This window comes from Thermobia domestica, chromosome 16 (assembly GCF_964235325.1).
Source record: "Thermobia domestica chromosome 16, izTheDome1.hap1.1, whole genome shotgun sequence".
In the NCBI taxonomy this organism is placed as follows: Eukaryota; Metazoa; Arthropoda; class Insecta; order Zygentoma; family Lepismatidae; genus Thermobia; species Thermobia domestica.
This window is the reverse complement of record NC_137469.1, coordinates 175,470,670-175,490,667: the sequence shown is the minus strand read 5'-3', so window position 1 is coordinate 175,490,667 and position 19,998 is coordinate 175,470,670. Positions and strand designations below refer to the sequence as shown.

Genomic DNA, 19,998 nt, shown 5'->3' with positions numbered 1-19,998 from the left:
TTCTGAGAGTAGAGGTCAGCAGTGATTTTGTGATCAGGTGGAAAAAGCTTGTAACGCACCATTTGCCGACAATTCCATCATACAGAGAGCATAACCTTTCATGGGTGCAGAAGTATCTTGAGGTGTGAGGAACAGGGACACGTGGCAACATTGGCGACAACCAATGTCTGGTGCGCAGAGGACCCACTTTTCAACACCAGTGAGCAAGCGATCGAAGTGCCAAGTGAACAAGGACAATCAGGTTGTCAGTCGCTGTTCCTTGTTGGCTGCCGACGTGGAGGGTATCCACTTTCCTAACTTGTATGACTTTCCTATCCCATGCAGGTGTAGATTAACTGTTTCAGTGGAAATATGGAACCTTTCTGCAACTTCATCACACGTTAGACCACTGTCCTCCTCATTGGCTGCTTCCAGGTCCTCGTCATCCAACATGTGGTCATCCACTTCGAGGTTCATCCGAAAGGCTCATATTTCCCGAACGAAATTTCTGGAACTAATGCCTGACGGTGCGCTCGTTCACAACATTCTCCGCAAATGCCTGGCATATGCGGCGACTTTGTGCTTCAGCTGACAGGCCAAATTTAAAGTCATACAACAAACACATGCGAAAAGGCTGCTTCGATACCTCTATTTCTCTTCGACACTGGACGAGCTATGACTACTGTATGTGCGCAGCGTGCCTGTATTACTGAAGGCCGATGGTTAGACTAACTCCTGATTGCTTGGTAGCCACGTGCGTCATTTCGTTTCTTCTCTGTAAGCGTGTGATTAATGGGACGTCACAAACGGGACGAACTTTTTTGGTCACCTAGTAGATGGAAAAGTCAACAGCAGTTTTCTCAGTACTCAAGTTGCAGGAATTCTATTGACTATTATTGCAATTGACATCAATACACAATATCTTCAGGGTAACTTCAACGATTTACATTATGAGGAAAGCAATGACAAACTAACACAATATTTCTGTTAGCTGCAAAAGGACCCAAGCTAAAGATTCTGGAAGAAAATATCTCTGTTCGAATCTCCGTTAGGGGATCTCGTGCAAGAGTCCTTTGATCGAGAGTATAGTAGCGTGCGCTTTACGAAACAGGGAAAGAAATTAGAGAGATGCTCTAAAGCAGAAAATTTAAATTATTGGAAGGAAAAGCTGTTAAAGGTAACGAGAACTGTTCTAATGGTTTGGGGAAACGAGTGTCCTGACACAGCAGCCAAGAAGGCCACATTATCAGGAGTTGTACAGCAGCATTTTTTTTTTCGTCCTTTGGTGTTAATAGTTATTTCCTCCAATGGATGCCCTATCACTAGCAAGTGGATTGATACCAACATAACAACTAGCTTTACTTTGTAAAACATATTTGAGCAATTGCTAGATGTCTTCGTGTACTACCGGTAATTGTCAAGGTGAAGTGATCCTAACACACTGGCGTATCGGACACATTCGTCTCACATTGTTATTTAGTGCATGGCACTAACCATCCGTATTGTGAAGATTCTACTTTTCCTACTGCTTATTCGACACATGCTTGTTAATTGTAGTGTGTTGACTATTGTTAACATCTTTTAACAATCTGTGAAATATTAAAAATTTTTATTGTATTAAAATTAAAGTATCAAAAACTTTTGATTAAGCACGTACAAGAACTACACATATAGTTATTATTGGAATATAGAGAAACTTTCAAATACAAAAACAACTTTAAAATAGTCTACAAGGATGTATGACGTCCTAGTTGTTTTTGTATTATAAGCCAGTGAAAGTACTTCACAATTCATATAAATACTTCTCAAAATTTTATTGTCGATAAGAAAGGAGACGGGAATGATTACTGGCTGACGTCTAGATTCATCGAGATATGAGAATGTATTTCATACGAATACTTTCATGTAAGTTAACCTTTTTTAATTTGTTGAATTTTGTCTTGCATTGAAAATGTATTTAAATTGTTCTCATGGAGGTCTCCTGATAGGCCTGTTAAATTACCAGATCCTTCAGATCTCGGTACAGTAAATCTTAACTTGTCTTGAAGATAGCAGACATCTTTAGTGCACTAAATTATCAATTATTAGAATTATTAACTTTGAACATGTCTGCAACATTTGTAAGATGTTTTGTTAATAATCTGATTTGTTATCTAATAAACTTACATCAAACTGAATTTCATTTCAAGACATTTGAAACTTAAATTAATAATCTAAAAAGAAAACCACTATACTATTAATTAAGATAATAGCGATACAAGATACTACCAAGTAAGATGATTTATTTCTATGCATCTATATCAGTAAATACGATACTCAATCTTAGTAAATCGATACAGTAGAGAATATTTAAACTTCAGAGATCGTTTAAGAATATCTAAGTTTTAACCAGGTTTTGGGGGACAATAGGGTCACCAGTGGCCGTGTTCTTTCTGATTCGTCTACATAAACAACAGAACGTTAGAAATAATAATAATATTTTAAACAATTCGCCATTTCCGATACGTTCCATATATCCATTCAACCAGAGTGTATAAATCGAAACAATTCTTTACTATGTTCGTATGTATATTTTGTTAAAATATCAATATAACGCATACATAATCCAAATTATTTTACCCAAAGAAAGGGCGTTACTATGTATCGTTGAGTTGAGTTGATTTTGAGTTGAGTTGATTAAACTCAATATCGTTGAGTTTAACGCCCCTTTCAGCAGCGAGGCTATATGAAACCTGCTGATTAACGTGGAATCCGAACCACATGAGCTCCCGCCGAGAATCGAACCCGGGTCTCCCACGCCAAAGGCGCGTACGCTAACCGCTTAGCTTCTACTATGTATCGTGATGAAGACAACAAATCCTACGTATTTTATTACGAACATGACTATAACCTTTACTATCATCATCAGTGTTCTGCCATATAGACAGATCTTTACAGCAAACCAATCTTTCTCCATTCATTTCTATTCTCTGCCTTGTCTTGTTGTTAAGGGATCAGAATTTTTATACCAAGTGTTTTCAAAAACTATTTATTTTTCGGTTCAGTAGCCCATAGTAGCACAATAAAGCTATTCACCCCAGCAATGATTAGTAGACTGAAAAAATTAGTTATTGGCAATCGATAGGATGATCTGTTTATTGGATATATATATATATATATATATATATATATATATATTTCGTTCATAGTGTCTTCTCCTCCATTAGTAGAATTATCAAATGTAAACAGAAAAATTTTTTTCTGTTCTGATTGTGGGTCGATGTCATGGAAAGATAACAGCAATCCTATTTTAGAATCATTTTATTAGTATATGTCATCTAGCATAAATACCGTATAAAATAGACTCCATGCTTCAAATAGTATATTTGCTGCTGCTGCTGTTTCACTACAAACAAACGACATGCTAAATCACATTTACAAGTTCTACGTCCATTCCGTAGTGACTCATCATCACATATACTGAAACAGATAAAACTTGGACATTCTGTTGTCATTTTTGTGTCGTTACCGACTAAATCTTTAGTCATCTCTCAACGAACAACTGGATTCCATCCGAAAGAAGACCTGAAAAGTGAAAATAATGTCTAGAAAGTTGATATGCGAATTTAAAAGGAAAATTTACGAAGACAAGGAAATATACAATAAACACAGAGGTGACTAGTGGAGTTAAAAGTGATAGAAAAATCTGAATAATGTATATAGAGGTAAATTCCATACAAATAAAAAGGTAGCACGGAGAACTATTTTGACAGCATAGAAACTAAATACTTAAAGGTGGAAATGAACCTTGCATTGGGCGAGTTGCATTGAGAAGGACGTTAATCCATCTCGTTGACCATAGCTGTGTATAGACTATGATAGAAGAGAATTCAATTTAGGCTTCAGCTGTAAATTTATTCCTAGTTTTTGTTAATTGAAAAATCTAAGACAGTCTTTATGCTTGTTAAATCCTACTTCACCCTTTTCACTTGATATATATATATATATATGTCCTCACACAAAGCAGGCAGGAAGTCGAATATATGGATAAAAAAGTTTCAAGCTGTGAAGAAAACAGTTTTATTTTCTTCTTTTTATCAAGTTTTATATTTCTGTAGGGTCTTGTGTGAACTGCAAAGAGAAAGATGTTGCTTGATTGATCTTGTTAGGGATTAGGCCTTTAAAACATTTAATTCAACCGCGAAGTGCCAAAATGAGAGTACTGTTTTCATTCTCACAGTAAGGAACAAATGATACTATCCAGTGAAAAACGTGCACTTTTTTTTTTTATTGTGACAGATAATACAGTGGATGTTATACGTAGCAACTCTGGAGAGTAACATGGTAGCACACAGATTCATAGATGTAGTAGATTAAACGCGGTCAATCGGTTTAGTATAACTTGTCTTTAGTTATGCTGTTTCCTTCATCGGTAACGATGTTTTTATTTATTTATTTATTGAACAAATTCTCAGACACAGCATAATATTGCCATTTTACACAGGAAAATGTTAACAAGCAGGAAAAAAAAAAACAAAAAAAGAGAAAAATAAAAATATATATCAACAACAATAACACCAATAACGTCAACAAAGAGTGCAAGAGTAATGTTATTTGGCCAGAATCAGGGTTGGCTGGTTTAAACCAAGGTGGTTTAAACCATGGTTTAAACCCCCCCAAAAAAGAACGAAAAATGCTTTAAATCGTATGAACTTCATGGTGACGTTTCCACATCATATACATTTGCATTAGTTTTATCTCCTTTTCACCTTTTAATTAAGGCGTCCCATGTTTAATTTTCTGTCGAACCACAACCCTTCTTTCAAGTGTAAACCAAGTAACGGTTCGAATGTCACTTCAAGCGAAAGTCTTCTTCTTACCTCGGTATTATATAAGGATGTTAAACCTGAACACGCGAAACGAAACCAAATTGTATGCCCGAATGGGCCTATTGTTTTATAAAGGAGCCACGGTTGCATAAATATATTGATAGAAATTAGCAAAATTTATCGACTGCCTATGTAGCTTCCATTATTAGCTTGGGTTGGACTTTCAGTTTTAGTTTAATTGAATTATATCTACATACTCTAATTTGATACCTCAGTTTTAGCGTACTGATTATGATACGTTGACCATCAATTTTTACATGACAAGCAATAACGAGATTTTTCCGTTATTGCTTTGCATTTACACATGATTTTCTCAATGGCTAAGGCGGGGGTTTCCCGATTTACATATAATTCTGTATAATGGTTTCATTTGTGCAACTGTTTTATCTTTTTGTCCTTCTAAAATGACTCGTGACAATTATATGAACAAGTATGTCAAGATCAGTACAACGTATTTTTATCAGGAGTCCTTCGTGAGTGAGTCGGCAGACTTATCGCATTTGTGGCCAATAGTCCCGGTTTTGAGTCCAAATGGAGAATAATCTCTCTCGAATGTAAGCCGAGAAGCGGTTTGGATTCCGCCTTACGCTTATGTGAATCCTTCCAGCACAACCTCGTTGCTGCATAATAACACCAAGGCGAAACAAACTTATTTCTGTCCATATGTAATATAAATACATAGAGCAAATTATTTAAACAAAAAAAAAACCTGTTTTTTTTTGTTTTTTTTTTTCAATAAAGCCATGGTTTTGCCAACCCTGGCCAGAATGCGTTTAATTGATCTGTCAAATACCGGGTAACTCGAAAAAATGTCCACATGAGTTGCTAGATGATTGTAATAGTTAGGTATTCTGTAAAAAAGAGACCTCTGAATAATTACCAACCTAGAGTAGGCAAGATGCAAAAAGGTGGGTACTCCGGGTTTTGCGGGAATGGACACGTAAGGATAGTTCTTAAAGAAGGATTTCCGATCCTAACTTCCCATTAACTATCTTATGGAGACATTTTAGGTTAGAGTTATTTCTGTGTACTTCCGGAGTCTGAATAATAAGATGTCGCAAGAGTTCTTCATTAGCTAATATTCGAAGTGCGGTAACACTAAAGCGTACTATTGCTATAAAGAAATTAAGAATAGAATCATGTCTAGAAAAATGTGTAAGTGAGGCCATGGCCCATATGGAGGAGCAGTATTCGATCTTGGACGCTATTAGAGTTTTATAGAATGTTGCTAACGATGCCACACTACGTAGTGCAGTGAATCGGTAAAGAAGCCCCAACATTACATTGATTTCTTAGCTATTGAGGAGATGTGGTCAGAGAACATGAGTTTCGAATTAAAGATGACTAGTTAGATCATTATGACTAGCAGAATGTGTTATAGGGAATCGTTAATATGGTATTTGGAGGGAACAGAATACTTTTTCACAGTAATTATACTACTGTCGCATTTCCTGCTGTTAAGTTCCAATTGCCACATTTCACACCAGTCTACAAGATAATTTATGACTTCCTGTAGGGCAATCGTGTCATGGAAGTACGATCCCCGCTATTCTAGTGGCTAACGCGCTTTTGAAGCACGTAGTCTTGGGTTCGATTCCTGATGGGAGAGTCTTAAAAGTTGGAATTTATTGTAGTGATTCGGGTTCAATCTTAAACTATAGGTCAAGTCTCACATAGCCTGTATACTGAAAAGGGACGCTAAATTCCAACCAACTTACTAAAGCTCTTATACTTAATGGTCTACGTTTTCGAATAAGAAATTATAATTTCTATGTACAGCGTGAACATAAAGTCCTGCCCTGATTATAAAAATTTATTACGGAATAACCGTTGGGCAGAATAATGTAAATTCTGGTCCGTTACATAGGTTAGTATTACAAGTTTTTTAAAGACCAATAGATAGCACTAGTGCTACACAAGAGTGACGAAGTACGTTACTTGGCGCGCGCGAGTTAGTTGGCGAAATGGCATCGAAGCAGGAGAAAGCGCAATGCGTGCTGTGGTATCACGAAAACAAATCGCGCAGCAGTAACATAAGTAACGTAAGTGGTCTTTAAAAAAACTTGTAATACTAACCTATGTAACTGACCAGTATTTACATTATTATGTCAAACGGTTCTTCTGTAATAAATTTTTGTATTCAGGGCAAGACTTCATGTTCATCCTGTATTTCACCTTTAAAATAAAAAAAGAGTGAGCTTTTTGTCGTTAATCGTCCTCTGTGCATTGTGATGATGAAGGGAACAGTCGTAGCTTACTTATACAGGCACAATAAAGTCAGATTTATTATGAAGTAAAAATGATACCGAAACTGTACAATGGTAAATTTTAAATTTCTTTACTACAAGTTTACACGTTGTTGAAATTTACTATTGAAAATATTTGACATCGATGCTTAATGCGTTATTAGATTATTCTTTACTAAATTTCTTTTTGGTCTTCTTTTTCTGAGGCTTACCACATGGCTGGAACGGATGATGTTCGTCTCTTCTGCAATGGATATTACGCAGAAATTTTGGTGATAGATCCCTTTAGCCTGGAAATAATTTTTACTTTAGCATCACGAGTGAATCCTGATTGGATCAGTTCTCTTCATGTTCTTAGGCCTGCCAAGAGAAAAGGTAATTATACTTTTTATTTAAACGACCAGTGTTGTGTAATATTCGGGAAGGTGGATTGGTTGCATCCGAATTCTGTTGAGATAGACTGACTGTATCGTGTTACAAGTTTTGATTTTTGCTTCATTGTAAGTCACTAAGTAAATGACAGTATTGTACTTTTCGTAGACATGTGAGATGTAGGTGGACACTTTGTGGACATTACACTTACATTATTAATCAAAACACATATTTCGTTATCAGCCTCATGTCAAACTCACGAGTCTTCAGCGTCCTGTAACAGTACTCGTTCGTAATCCAATGCTGCCTTAAGAGTTCTATTTCATTCATGTACAATAAAGGAATAAATAAACAGAATCGCTGCATTCAGAATCTTGCTTCTGGATATCATGAGAAGTACGAGCGGGGGAATAATATCAAAAGAATATCAGTTGCAGTGTGCATGTGGCCAACGAAGCCATAACTGCACAATTATTGTGTATGATGTAATCATTAATAATTCTCAGTCTTGTTTCTTCATGTTAGCGTTCAATTTACCGATTTCCATATATCATTTTGAACTCAGACGGGAAAGAAACTGATGATCATGCATCTTCCGTATTGCACTAATCACTTACCTAGCTACGATGCAGACTTTCAGATTTCTCCCGGGGAGAATTGCCATACACAAGGAGCAAAAGTGTTAATATTCCTCGATCGGAGATATATCCCGAAAGGAATTTACCCCAGGGTTACATTCTAAAACCATTACTGGTTCCAGCAGTTTTGATTCTGCAGAATTGCAGAGCAAAAGATTTGTTACGGCCACTGAAAATACATATGCAAAAGATAATAAGATTCATCATAACAGGAAAATTCGCCTCGATGCTGATGTCGATCTCGTAATTATATTATTTTGAAGATCCAAGATTCTGAAATTTTGTAGTTGTGAGATTAACGAATTCTAACATCCCTTAGTTCCGCAATTTCAATGACCACGATTTCGAAACACCATCGTTCTCAGAAACCAATATATAAGCCCGTTGTCCCGTCGTTACGCATTCCGAAATTCCAACGTTTGGAAGTGCTGGACCGAAGTTCCCATATTCTGGAATTTTAAATTTCGAACTGCAATTCCGAGATTCCGAAATTTTTGACTCAGGTTCCCGGATTCCGGAATTCCAATCTTGCTAAATTGCGAGATTTCTAAGTGCTGGCGTAAACTTTCGAGATTCCGAAATACCGGGATTCCGAAGTGCTGGACTAAAGTTTCGAGATTCCGAATCTCGGAATTCCGAAATGAGTATATTTTTAATTCTGATTCCGCAATGAAGATCTTCATTGTGAAATATTCCAGAATCTGGAACACTTATTGCTTATCCTATGTCTTGCTTGTATCTATTCTACTACATTGTCCCAGCATCTTTCTCAAAATCTGTTCGTTAGTACCGTTCCAGGGGGATACTTCATTAACTCGATTAGTCGAAATTCAGTTGTGAAATAAAATAATATGAAATGAAACAAAAATTAAATAATAAATCACAATTATGTAATCCTGCTATACTTCGAACTTCTGTGCGTAATACGTTATGTACCTCCATTCCGGGGCCGCGTTGGCTTAGTAGTAGAGCGTTCACCTCTGGTGCATGATGTTCTTGGTTCGATCCCAGCACGCGCCAAGTGAGGTTTCTGGAGGACAAACACTGTGTGCGTGGGTTCTCCCGTTTCCTCCCACTTTCTTCGTTCTACCATTTCATTCATTTCTTATCATCACCGTCTCCTTTAGCCTAGCCGGCATAACCATGGGACGCAAAATTTAAAAATTTCATTTCCACCATTCCTTGCAAAAACTTATCCCCCTCTTACTACATTTCAAACAGAAAAGGCTTACGAAAAAAACAATTCGATTTGTTTTATTTTTCTTCCCTAAAAACTTTCTACTTTCAGCCAGGTAACACTTACTCGACTTTGTGATCCTGCATATCAACAAGGTATCCACCTGAACGGTTCAGTTTTTAATTTTTGTGTTGTCTAATACTCTTTCCTCTCTACTTCTTTTACAGCATAAGAGATTTACATGTTTATTATCACTACAGACCGAAAAATCACACGTCCCTTTGTTGGTATGTGCGATTATGCTTTCACTACTTCCTGATAACTATATTTCATTATATGATGAATTATATAATAAATTATTTATTATATTACATTAATTACTAGAGGATGTTTGTATAGATGAAGTTCAAAGAATCTGCAGTCACTAGTATCTCTATGTAGGTTATATCTTTGTCGATCATGAGTCAGGTCAATTTCGCACCATGTATCAATTAGATTTTCATATCTAGCATCTGTGTGCCTCATTTATGCTAAAGATCAACTATCTCTTTTGTAATATTTGTTACATGTTACAAAATACAGTGGCAGCCGCAGTTCCGTGTTATCCGAGCCTAATCTGAACAAACAAACGAAAATTTAAAAAGTAATCCGGTTACAACGATAAGCAGTCTGCAGGCTTTTGTTTCAGGAAGAAAGCAAACAAAGGTGGCATAAAGATAATAACTCCGCCCGACATTGCTACAATTAAGCTAGCGAGCTTTAATCGTTGCACGTCTTGAGTGTCAATTTGATAAGGCACTGTTCTACGTCAAACAGCAAGACACATGGCATTGGCTGATATTATGATGTTGCTACGTCTGTGCAATATAGCGGCCAAACACGAGACAGCTTAATAAAGCAGAAGACCATGAAAGCCTTTTTTTTTTTTTTTTTTTTTTTAATGTGTACACTAAACAGTGCCTTATTTGTATTGTGTTTTACTTATGTACGTATCAGTATCAAACTGTATTTTATTTAATGTATTATTCCTATTCCCTGTTCAGCGGAAGCTCTAAACTCCGATAAACAAAATATTTGTATCCTTCCGCTTGGCACAAATACGATTGGCTAGTGATGTATCACTCCCACTCCCCACGACGGAAAGGAGCAAATTATACACGTGCAATTTGACAATACTGCCTCGTGTTGTCCAGATACTTTTAGCAGCAGCAGAAAAGAAAGAAAGAAAAAAAAAAAACTCGAAAGATTAAAAAAAATATATATATTTGAATTTCGCTGGTAAACAATTGTTTCTTAGTGAGTAAAGGTTTACCTTGCTGATGTTTCACCACAGCACTCGCTGAACCGGGATTCATGTCAGCCATCTTTCAGACTTAAAAGCAGAACACACCTTCACAGTTGAATTGGCGCCATAATTACTGCGCATGCTCATTTCATTAACCACACTCGATTGCAGTATTATTAGATAATCCGTATTATATTTTTGTCATTTATAACAATGTAGTAGCTTTATATGGAGCTTCATAGTGAAAGTAATAATCAAATCATATGAACTATTTTGCGGAGGAGTACAAGCGTCGGTGGGCCAACAGCAAATCAGCGAGATTTAGTTTCACGTGGCTTTGTTTATCACAGTTTAGAGCTTACGCCGAACAGGGTTTAGTTGCTTATGTATGTTTGTTGAATTATATGTACTGTACCGTATGTCCAATAAAAATAATAAATACGGTAATAATAAATAATCTAATAAAGAGAAGAATCACTAAACAACAATAATATATACTATATAAAATTTTCTATGTATCCATCCGTGCTAACCAAGTTTTTGCTTGTCCTTGCACATTAGCTCAAATAATAGAGACTCTACTACTGAATAAGGAACTTTAAAGATGTTTGTTGCTTGTATTTTGACAGCTGATTCCATTTCCTTCTCTGTCTTTAGATGATGTTGTGCTCGCCCTTACAACAACGGGGACAGTCAAAGTATGGACTCTAAGTGGACAAGAGTCAAAAGCTTCTGAACCCATTTATGAGAACGAGAGCAAACAAATACGTTGTCTTAATGCTCTGACCATGAATTGCTGCGCCTATAATCAGCGTACAGTTCTCATTGTGTGCTCGAAATTTTGGCAGGTAATCGCAAGTTGTTAAATAGTTTGTGATCTTCATAGGAATAACTAATATTTAATTTTTAACTGCGTTTGAAGGCATTCAATTTTTAGACTAACTTTGCCAACATTGTATCTTCACATTCATTTATTTAATTGATCGGGAGAATATACAGGGTGAGGTAAAAAGATGTTAACCAAGTACATAGGGGTTTACTCACGTGAAATTACAAGGCAAGGATTTGGATTTGGTGACAGGGTTTCAATTTAGCACACATCCCGCTCAACGCACTTATGAAGTCCGTCCATTGTTGATTGTATGACTCTCTGGGCCATTTGGGCAGGGATAGCAGCGATGACCTAAGTAATGTGGTGCCCAGATGACACAATTATGTTTATTCACACGACCGCTAATGTGAAATGTTGCTCCATCAGAAAACATGAACAGAATGTCCGGCTCCATACGCACCATTTCCAAGATACTTTTGGACAAACACCGTGCTCGTGGGTTTTCTTGGGGTTCTCCCGTTTCCTCCCACTTTCTTCATTCCACCATTTCACTCATCTCTCATCATCACCGTCTCCTTTAGCCTAACCGGCATAACCGTGGGACGTAAAACTTAAAGATTTCATTTCATTTTCCAAGATACTTTGTGCAGCATTCACACGTACTTGCTTGTCCGCATTTGTGAGATGCTGCGCTATTTGCAAGTGGTGTGGCTTCATTCCTAAATCACGGTGTAAAATTCTAACCACTGACCTTTGAGAAATGTTAGTCTCCAGAAAAAGTCTGCGCGAGGACTTGGTTCGACTGGCTACTACCGCTCCCTGGACAAGGATGATATTCTCTTCAGTTCGTACAGATCAGATCTCTTTCTACCACTGTTTCCTTTGCCATCGTCTTGAACGGACTCCCTCCTTACAAACTACTCGTAGATCCTACCAATTGTCAGGCGCTAACATGCATCCCGTCCAATCCGGGCTGTGAGTGCTTCTTGTACGATGCATGGGAACTGAAAAACCTTCATCCAGGCAGACAGGGTCCTTTGTTCCTCAATCGAATATCGGTACGCCATGGTTTAATCTGCAAAACAAAAACAAAGAACACCCATTTAATGTTAACATCTTCTTGCCTCACCCTGTATATCTGTAGAGTTAATAGGTATAAAGTAAATGATAGATCAATTTGATTATCGTAATGAAAACACAAGAAAAAATTAATTAAGTGCGAATTTTCATTTACCAACTGTACCGATCATTCCAAGTATTTCATGCTGTCTTTATCAATTGTACTGGACTTGATAAGAGTCCTACGAGAAATTTATTTTATATTGAGAGTGGTAACGTATTCTTTTCAATAAAATTCGTACTTACACACTGTACTTTAAACCATTATGACTTCTTGCCGGATAGTCTGTAAATGTACACTCATGTCCAAAATTATTGTCTCATCTATAAATATGTTGTTGTATGAGTATAATTTGATGACTAATGCGCCCGATATTTCTTACAATGTTAGTATGTGTATAATTGGCAAAGATATGTATATGGCAAATTTCATGTCAAAAGAGCAGTAAATATGGTAAGAACATTAAAACGAAAATAAATCATTCTTGTCCACTTAGCAACATTTTGTTTTACTCATTCTAATTTTCGTATTTATAATTCTTTTGCTATGAAATTTACCACAAATATGCATTTCCCGATTATACACATAGTATCAGTATCAAAAGTATACTGCAAAATTATTATCAAATTATATTCTTACAAGAAGACAATTATAGATATGCGACAATCATTTTGGACATGAGTGTACATTATTATTATAGCTCAAAAATATCAAAGTATTACTAAAACAAACTAATTTTTGTGCAGTAACGTAGCTCCTCTACTATTCATTAATACTCATCCTCTCTCTCTCTTTTTTTTCTCTCTGTCCCTCTCTCTGACTTGCTCTGTTTCTTTCTCTCTGATTCTCTCTGTCACACACACACACACACACACACACACACACACAAATGTAAGCCACATGCTACCAAACCAATCTTGTTGGGACTAATTTTTCGAACAGAAATAATGCTCTCAGAGAAGTTGGACTTGTATAGACATATTTGTCATTACATTTTGTTGGTGATGGTAGAGACATCTATGACTTATTCGAAGTATTTTCCAAGATATCTCATAGGGTTTTGCGTTATATTTGTTGGGTCCTGGAGTCAACAACGTTTGCGGATTGAGAAAGGTGTAATTGCCAACAATATGTGTAAAACTCCATATTCTACGAAAAACACACAAAGGAGTAAGATGGAGAGAAAAGATGGGAGTTGTATTTGCTCAATCAATTTTATCAATTTGAGGAATGTGCTCTCAGTTTTGGGGAAATGTCTGAATAAGTTGAAATTGTATAGAAAACTACTACTTTTTTTTTTTTTTTTTTTTTTTTTAATTGAGGAAATTTTTCAAAATTGTTCTAGTATATTTCATTTCTTTTGTCATGTATACATTCTTGGGAATGTGCATTTATATTATTCAACAGCCGAGACTCAACCACCACTTTCTTCGTTTCCTGTTGATCTATTGTATAATTCTCGGAGTTATTACGTGTCTAGAAAAAAAAAAGAAGTTAAAAATGTTGAAATACAACACAAAAGTATTTCGTAGAGGTATGCCAATCTGCCATCTGAAGATTGGCATCTTCGCGTCGAGTACTGATAAACGCATTTTGGGAAATACCTGAGACCTGAAAGCGCGGGCTTGATTGCCTGTCTTGTCTGCTATGAGGATTCATGCTGTTTTATGTGTAGTTGAATAGTTGGACTACTCTCCGTTTCAGCGTTATAGGCCCCTCGGTTCAAGCAACTATATCGAGCTCAGCTAAGGTAGAGTCATGAGATACGCATCATTTTAGTCAGTGAAGTGTTTACTTAAACAGGTATTTTGCGTGCAGCTCTCCCTTTAATACTTTAAGTTGTAAATTAAAAAGTGTATTTAAATATATATATATATATATATATAGATAGATAGATATATATATATATATATTTTTTTTTTTTTTTTGCAATAAATTGGTTTCTTTAAAGTTTAAAGAGAAATAACTGTTATTTTTCCCAGTACAAGAATGAAATTTTTACTGAATATAAACGAAAGTTTACAAAAAAAAAAAAAAAAAAAAAAAAAAAAAAAAAAAAAAAAAAAAAAAATAGTAGTATTTTTAAAATTAAGTTTATAGTTAATTTACAATAAGTTATTTTGTTAAATGTTCCGAGCCCTGTCCGTAACTCAATTAGCGAAGAACAGAAAGCACTGAAGTAGGCTACTTTGAATGGCAACATCAACAACATATACAGTTTTATTCCAGATACAGACAAAACATCCGAAATTACAATATAAAAATACTCATATTTTTTACGATCAATTATCACTCAGCTGTTCTGACGTTGCTGCATGGAACTGCATGACGTCAGCGTTGCATGCCGCGGGGAAAACAGAAATTGCGGCTATGCTTCTTCTCGTGTCGCTGCTTTTTTTCATGTGATTTCTCATTTAACTTTGTGTGTGTTTTTGGTTAGCTTGTAATATAAATAATGGAAAAGTATTGTTTTCGAAGTTAAGAGAAACAGTTTGTAATAAGTGCAAGATAACTTTTTATTTGAGAAACAAAACAACGCTCCACAATTTTCATTCTCCCAATCCGACAATAAACAAGTAAATATTTAAAAATGCATGCTTGATTAAATGTGTACCATTTTCTTGAAAGAAAAATGTTTATAGAATTATGCACAGCTTTTTAAAAATAGAATTTGTTTACATATGTTTTCTCTTGTTAAATCACCCTCGCCTTCTTCTCTCAAGAGACAGAATGTCCGGCAACACAGGGATTGCAACGTTGCTACAGTGAAGTAGTATAGTAGTGCTCATCTCCCATACTGGTGATGCGTTAGCCTTCTGCGTAGGCGAATTCTGTAACAACGTCGTACAAAAGGAATCAACTGGCAGTGAGAATTTTTTCCTCGAAATAGCTCGGAACTTCCTGATTAAATATGTAATTTATTATTTGCGGTATTAGAACATTACATTAACTTCTGTTTTATAGATGTACCATATTTTATCTAGACCATTTTAATATGCCTGTAGCTTTGTTAGATTCGGAAATCGCATGGTCTCACAATATCGGTATTTGCGTGAAGATGAAAGAAGGAAAGGTGACTAAACTAGCTCTTTGCAATCAGTAACAATCACATATTGAACTGTGTGAACGGTGTTTCAAGAGACCCATCGTTTCTGAAATAATTCATGTGAAACTGGTTAGTTTATGAAAATGTCTAAATAATATACACAATTTTGAGTACATTTTTACTTATAACTTCATCCTACTTACACGTAAAGCTCTTAAATATACACCAATTTGTAACAAATGCTTCAACGATTAAAACAAAATGTAATGTATAGAATAGTTGACAGCCATTTTAGCTTATCAAGGGTTTAAACACAGAGATCTCTAACGCTGAAATCTAGAGTAGTGTTGAGTGAAATTGGTACTCAAATATGCAAAAGGCTGGTGGAATCTACAACTGATAACAGTAAACTTCTATTTCCATAATTTAAAAAAATATTTACTAACGTTCATCGTAATTACTCTTGGGTAAGGGTTCGACTCTTACTTGTTAGATCTAACCTAGGACTGGGACGATTGGGACAACTTGCTTTATCCATAGCAATTGGGACCGAAAAAAATCTACATATATCAGGGGGAGAGGGGGCATACCTAACACAGGGTGTCTACTGATATTGGAAATACTTGAAATACTGAAATTTAATTTTGATACTGGAAATACGGAAAATACACTGAAATTTTATCCACATACTGGAAAAATTATGAAATGTACAAATATTATCATTCTTTATAATCTACCCTGTATTTTTGAACTCCAAAAATCCAGGTAGTAACAATCTTGCATTATAACTGGAATAGAATAATACACAATTATTTATACAAATTATAATATAACTTAATAATACATTTATATAATACAAATAATGCTCTTGGCTCACTGTATCAGGCCTCCGAGCAGGGTGTCTACGGGCCATGAAAGTCATGAATTGAGGTTGTCGCTCAAAGGAAAGTAGTGAAATTGAGCTTCAGATTATGAAAAAAGTGATTTTATAGAACAATACTTACGTAATACACGTTGATGCTAGTGGTCTACTACTGCCACGCTTAATTGCATGCATGGAGAGCATGCCCGCGACCGTTCGGTCTATTTGATGGACGGGTTCCGGTTAATTCTGCACCCCGCCCGTGATTCCTCGATACTGGATTGTATTCACATGCACGTAGTGCACCGTCAGAATTTGTCCCCTAATTCTGACTCGCCTAAGCGATGTAACCCCCATTCTCTGAGGGAGTGGGATACGCCCACTGCGCGGCCAGACCGAAGTCATGAGTGCCTACCAGTTGACCTACTGGTTGAGACAGACTGCTAGCGAGCCAGTCCTACCATGCTATGCAGGCATGGCGCCCGAGCGTTATAAGGCAAGCTCACCTCACCGTTACCCAGATTCCTGGGATTGACTCCCACAGGCTACCGAATCCCACGGTATGACCATAGACCGGCAGATTCCAACCCAAATCCGGGGCCCCAGGCAATGCCCGAGGGGGCTTGTTCAATCCCGGCCCTGCCTACCTCTATCGTTCAACTGGCAACCGCCTTGTCATGTAGAGGTACCACGCATACGTTGAGATACTCCCGTATCTCATCACGGATCCAGTTGTACGTGTTAAGTCACCATTTGAGTTTGGTGCCGGCCCATATCCTACAGAATTTCCCCTATTTGGTGGGATCAGAACCGTTACCCAGGTTCCTGGGATTGGCCCATCCCCCACCTCCGTTTGGTCCCCCAGCAGGCAGGAATTCGACACTCCCCCCCCCCTGGTAGGGTCGTCTAAACAATACGGGACTTCCTCTAATTACGGTAGAGGTACACCGTACATTACCAGAGCCAATGACTGATGTAGACCGTTTGGTCAAGGCAAACATTGTCATTTGGGAGCCGTGTTTCCCCTGGTAGGCCCGCCCAAACAATACGGGGCTACCTATCTTTAACATGTTTAGGTACATACACGTTGTAGCAAAGCTACTTGTCCGAATCCCAATGCTACGTGCAAACCACCATTAGAAGGGACACCCACACCCTTCCTTCGGTAGGGTCGTTCAAACAATACGGAACTACCTCTAATTACCTGAAAGGTACACCGTACATTACCAAACCCAATGGCTGATGTAGACTGTCTACCTTTAAAGACAATAGCCATTTGGGAGCGGCGGCTCCCCTGATAGGGTCGTGGTTTCTTCATCCAGGGATGCACCAGACGAAAGAGTGACCCACTTCCTCAGCGCTCCTGAGGTACGAGTATGCGTTAGGATACAAAGTATTCCATCCCGGACCCAAAAAAACGCATTACACTCTCTTTTAGGGCAGTACCTACATCATCCTCCCGGGTAGGGCGCTGGATCCGCCCATACTTTTGGACACACCAGCTACCCACTCTTTTTAGCGTGTTGGGGTACCACGCAGCCTTATCTCCCGGACCCAAGGGCACGGCCTAATTGCCCATTTCGGAGGATACCCGAAGGCCCACCTCCGCCGGTAGGGGCGGCAGTCAGAGACTACCTACCTCACTGAGGACTTACGTAATACAGTACAGTTACTGAAATAATAAATTGTGATTTTCCCTAATGATCCGGCGTTAAGAGGTGACGCCATCTCTCTTGGGGTTGCAGATAGCCACTAACTTCCCTTTTCCACTAATACTGTTTTCAGTTTCTGCTTTTTTTTTTTCTCAATACCTCCGTATAATAACAATGGATGGGTTATATTATATGCAATGCTTCAAGTACAGTATACAGGCTGCAAACTTGCCAGTAAAATCAGTAAAAGTATGCACAATGATGGGAAGCTGAGGACCAGTTTTAATGCTTGGTATAGGTGTGGCACATTACTTGTGTAAAGTTTCTGGCGCTTTCATGAGCAGCTACGTATGCCCAATCATCAGTATTTCAAAGAAATCAAGCCTAACTAAATTTATTAAAAATAAAATATTCGTTTGATGGTAAAGCAATTCCAAACGTAAAGTCATCAAGAGTGATTATTCCTAAAGAACTTTTAAAAAAATCATTATATTAGGTACTAGAATTTTAGTGATAGTTATACTGAATATACTGGAATTTTTCAAAATTGAAACTCAGTAGACACCCTGTAACAAAAATAGCCCGAATAAAATAAAACTTAGAAAATTTAATCTTCCTGACCGTGCTAAGAACGATTATTATTATTATTATTATTATTATTATTATTATTATTTTTTTTTTTTTTTTTTTTTTTTTTTTTTGTGGAAACAGAAGGGCCATATTCTCCCATAAAATCCTGTTGTTCGGCTCATGGATGTATTTTAGAAGAACTGAAACGATTGCAGCGAAATCTACAGAATCTGTAGCTTTTCGGCATACGATTAAGAACAGAGAAAACAAAATTTTCTGTTTACGTTTATAAGGGGTGACAAGGGAGCATACCCCCAGAAAAACTGTCCGAATGGGATAAAACTTGGAAAATTTAATCTCCCTGACGTCCTGAGAACGAAAATAATTTTTAAACTTTCATGTTTCCCTATTGGGTAGGAACTAAGGGGGTATATTTCCCCATAAAAGTTTGTGGTTCGGGTCTTGGGTCCAGCGTAGGATTGGGACGATTGAAACGAAACTTGCAGATTCGTAGCTCTTTGGCCTGCAATTAAAAACCGAAGAGATCAATAAATTTGTCTAGATGTCAAGACCATGAATTTTCGTACCCCTATATGAACAACGTTATTTATTTTCAAAATCGAGTCCAATAAACATGGTTTTGTATGAACACAGTGTCTTTTATATGAAAAATTCTGAAAAATCAATAGTGTGCTCAGACTTCTGACAATGACTCTATATATACTTATACAGTCAAATGTTTAACTTATTTTCCACAAAACTAATCAATGTCACCTCTAATTTATTTAATCTTATTCAAGGAATTCATTGACCAAATCAGTGTTATAAATTTATTTTTTTGTGTCCCATGGACGAATAAGTTTAAAAATAATTTCATTGGGTCCGGCATCGTCAAATTAGGATAAAATGCGTAATCAGAAATGTTAGTTCCATTGGATTAAGTATCCTGAAATTAGTATAAAATGTGCAATCAGAAATGTTAGTTCCATTGAATTCAATACCCGCAAATAAGGGTAAAATGTGCAGTTCAAAATTGATCCAAGCATGTATAATTTTGTATTGGCGTAAGCGGTACTTAAAAGACCCTCAACTTTGAGATTTTTTTTTTTTCTCGTGACGCAGTTATTTACTTCAATACTCAATTTATTTCAGATATATGATGCTGGCGACTTTTCAGTATTGAGTTCAGTTATTTCTCCCCGAGGAGAGCGGTGGTTAGGTGGAGATTTTCTTACTGCTGATAGAGTCGTCATATGGAGCGACGAAGGAAAAGGTTACATGTACAAATTGCCAGCAAAGTAAGTGCTTTATTATTTCTTTTGTTTTTCTATTTGTTGGTGTATTGTTTTGA

At 36.9% G+C, this 19,998-nt stretch overlaps 1 protein-coding gene across 6 annotated transcripts in view; it reads left to right on the top strand.

Annotated features, from left to right (window-relative positions):
* Positions 1-19,998, top strand: part of Rbcn-3B (WD repeat-containing protein Rbcn-3B) — a 334,889-nt gene that overhangs the window by 22,650 nt on the left and 292,241 nt on the right. For all 6 annotated transcript variants that reach the window (XM_081743283.1, XM_081743279.1, XM_081743282.1 and 3 more), the window contains exons 5-7: positions 7,300-7,468; positions 11,223-11,413; positions 19,800-19,945. In XM_081743283.1, coding sequence (XP_081599409.1) covers positions 7,300-7,468; positions 11,223-11,413; positions 19,800-19,945 — 506 coding nt within the window. The remainder of the gene's footprint in view (positions 1-7,299; positions 7,469-11,222; positions 11,414-19,799; positions 19,946-19,998) is intronic.